This window comes from Capsicum annuum, unplaced genomic scaffold, assembly GCF_002878395.1.
Source record: "Capsicum annuum cultivar UCD-10X-F1 unplaced genomic scaffold, UCD10Xv1.1 ctg56960, whole genome shotgun sequence".
Taxonomy (NCBI): domain Eukaryota; kingdom Viridiplantae; phylum Streptophyta; class Magnoliopsida; order Solanales; family Solanaceae; genus Capsicum; species Capsicum annuum.
This window is the reverse complement of record NW_025865423.1, coordinates 1-3,416: the sequence shown is the minus strand read 5'-3', so window position 1 is coordinate 3,416 and position 3,416 is coordinate 1. Positions and strand designations below refer to the sequence as shown.

The following is a 3,416-nucleotide window of genomic DNA, read 5'->3' as shown; positions in this document are numbered from 1 at the left end:
ATAGAAAGCAATGAGAAACTATTTCAGTAGGAAGGATGGAAGATTTGACCTTGACCAGCAAAAAACCTTAATAACTAATGCATAAAGTGAAAATAATTTAATCTAAAAGCACTTACACTATGATAACAACAGATATTTGGAAGTGATACTTGCCATGCCCCAAAAAAGAAAAAAAAAACTCTAAATTGCTTAACTAGTAACAAGCTTTTTTACGAGGGAAAGTGAAAATTTGAGCACCTACTCTCTTGACACAGTTAATACAACCCCAAACATATCCAATTTTCTACACATAATGCAGAACATTTAATCAATATAGAGAAATCACATAATGACAATAACTCATTACTTTAAAGATCACAAACAAGAATGAATAACAGAAACAGTATTAGTGATTAGTAATCACTGAGAAAAAGTCCAAAAGGAAATTATATACCTGAAGAAGTGCCAGTACATTACAAACTCTATTTGATTGTGCAGGAGTCAGGTTTGGCGGCGACAAAAAAGGGTATATAGAAATTATCTCCTGCAAACATGCATAGTAACATTTACGGACTTATAGAAATAGCTAGTAACTTCAACGCTACAAGTCTTAAGAGATAAAAATAAAATAGTTGGACAGAAAATGTCTACAATAGAAGTTCAAGAAATACGAGTAAAATAGCTGAGAGAATACAAGTCCAAAATCTCCTCATAGTAGAAAGAGTTAGTTTAAACCGAACCAATAGATACTGGCTCTGACATAGTAGCTTTTTTTTACCATATAAGTTGGGCCAAGGTATAAAAACATTACACTGATATTAGATTTAAATAACAGAATAGTTTCTCCTCATAGTGGTGATTTTTCTTTTTTCTTTTTTGGGTTAATGTATCCTCGAAGTGAGATTTTGGCTCCATCATGTGTTCCATCTACATCTACAACCAACAAATATGGAAAACACATCGGGATTCCATTTTGAGACTTTCCCTGTATATTTATTTTCAAATTTTACTCCAAATGATTTGATTCCATTTATGTTATAAAGCAACCCAACATATACAATGAAAATGACATACATTGTCTAGTTTCCATTATTAAACAATCAACCTTGCTATGAGCTGACTACAAATTACAACAAGGACACACCCCATGAAAACGTGGGACTAGCTCCCACTCCCTCCCCAGCCAGAAATTTCACAAACCTGTTTTATCATCCTAAGACTCTACAAAATGTTTTTCTTAAAAAAACTAGAACTGTAATTCCAATCAAAAGATCATTAAGATGTTTCCTAGACAACTTTGTTATGAAGGTCATTCAATGCATCCTTATATTCTTCACTTTCAATGGCGCAGTGTGAAGCATCTGTAATCACTGAAGAAATGCTGGAATTACAGTGTCGAGTGGTACTTTAGCATTCATGTGCATATGGGAGATGAGAATAAAAGGATAAAGGGCAGCCAAGTGCAAACATCAGAGAGATGATAGATGAGATAAAACTCTAGAATTATAATGAAACATTTTACAAAGTACCTGTAGGAATACAGTGGAAGTACCAAATGAGTTGCACAACAAGGGCGCCAAATCATGAAAAAGTTCCCTCTTCTGGAAAAGGAAAACAAAAGCAGTAAGTCGTCAGTGTCATTTTTATCTAAATTTTCAGCGAAATCCAATAACAACTCAACACTCAGAAGCAATAGTCATCAAAACCTCGAATCTGCAGAATAAAATTATACAAAAATTATTCTTAAACTTGAGGCCTAAGAGGTAAGAGAAACCCTAACTCCTAAACTCTCAATTAAAAAGAAACTTCAACTGCAATCCGGAATCAAATTATTCAAAAATCACGCTCTATCATTCAATTGAAGTGAAATAAAAGTCTCAATTAACAATTTAAGCGAAACGTGAAAGTAAACCATTCAAGTAAGAAGAATAAACCATCGAAAGTTCTAGAAGAGCGCGTTCACGACGAACAGGGTAACGAAGATCGAGAACAAGTTGTTCAACAACTTCCATTTGGTGATCCATATTAATCGGAGCTCCACCACCATGAGACGACGATGCCCCACCACCATGAGATAACGATGACGCTCTTCCTCTGCCGCCGCCGCCGCCAACTGAAAGAGATTGAGGTAATTTTTTTGCCATTTTTATCACAATTGTATGGCTTTCTATCGCTAACTTTACCTTTTTTTTCTCCTTTATATTTTCTACCCCCAAAGACTACAACCCACCCTGTCTAGCAATCTCAAAATTAATAATTTAAGAAAAAGAAAAAAATTCGTATCTAACAAACATCAATGGTACTAGTCCTTGTGTCACCAACTCAAAATGGCCAAAAAATGTGTAACCCCCAAATTGCTCACTCCGTTACTGAGAAATGAAAATGGTCAAATCTGGGCAAGAAGAGTTTCATTCACATTGACATGTGCCAACTAATCTCGACCCTTTACTGAAAGTGTGAAGAAAAAAATGAAATCCAACCCAAATTTTCATCTATTACATATGTTTGTGTGCGACTTTGTCGTTTTTACTTCAACCCCCCACCCCAACAAAATTTGTTGTTTTCGATACGCCCTCATACCCCCCCCCCCCACCACCACCACACACACACACACAAAATTGGTTATTTTTTAATCTCCATTAAGACAAACACACACAAACCAAAAAACTCAATTGCTGCAAATGGATTTCAAGCAAAATATTGTTAGAAAATTAATTCCTACTACATAGACCGCAAGTGGTAAGTACTACCATTTATTTCCTAAACAGAATTGTTAAATTTTGAATTTTAATAGTGGTTATTACTACCTCCATTCATTTCATACTATGTGATGATCTAATACAACAATAGACCCAGTGAATTCCCACAAAGTGGAACCTGGGAAGGATGGAGTGTGTGCAGAACTTACCTAGGAAAAGAGACTGTTTCCAAAGGACCCTCGGCTCAAGGGAAGCAAATAGAAGTAGTAATTGAACGGAAAAAATGGCAGTGAAGTAATAACATGACAACTAATATGTGAACAGTGCGGAGAATATATACAAAGAACCTGTAACATCTAACAAGGTGCGACCACTTACATATAGTAAACAACAAATGATTAAATAGACCAAAAGCCAAAGAATACATGAGTAGGATAATCTACGATAAACATCAGACACAGCGCTCTAGACTACCACCAAGCTAAAGACTACAAACTCTACAAGAATAGACTAATACTAAGACAACATACGACTACCTACCAACCTTCGACCCTTATCCGCGACCTCCATTCCCTCCTATCTAAGGTCAAGTCTCGGTAAGCTGAAAATGCATCATATCCTATCTAATCATCTCTTCCCAATACTTCATCGACCTACCTTTTCCTCTCCTCGTCCAGGTACATCAACTACAATCGGAGAATAACACACAACACATTTCTAGAAGTTTTACCTTTGAAA

General features: G+C 35.7%; 1 protein-coding gene across 1 annotated transcript; it reads right to left on the bottom strand.

Annotated features, from left to right (window-relative positions):
* Nucleotides 1–16: 16 nt before the first annotated feature.
* Nucleotides 17–3,406, bottom strand: LOC124893288 (CCR4-NOT transcription complex subunit 9-like). Its single transcript, XM_047404327.1, has 3 exons — nt 1,914–3,406; nt 1,509–1,580; nt 17–523 (listed from the first exon to the last, which is right to left on the bottom strand). The coding sequence occupies exons 1-3, from the start codon at nt 2,121–2,123 to the stop codon at nt 386–388; spliced, it is 420 nt and encodes a 139-aa protein (XP_047260283.1). The 5' UTR covers nt 2,124–3,406; the 3' UTR covers nt 17–385.
* Between the last annotated feature and the right edge of the window lie 10 nt (nt 3,407–3,416).

Coding starts and splice junctions, on each gene's coding strand:
- LOC124893288 (XM_047404327.1), bottom strand. CDS start 2,123: ATGGCAAAAAAATTACCTCAATCTCTTTCAGTTGGCGGCGGCGGCGGC. Junction 1,581..1,913: donor CTCTTCTAGAACTTTCGATG/GTTTATTCTTCT, acceptor TTCCTTTTCCAG/AAGAGGGAACTTTTTCATGA. Junction 524..1,508: donor CTTCCACTGTATTCCTACAG/GTACTTTGTAAA, acceptor GCATGTTTGCAG/GAGATAATTTCTATATACCC.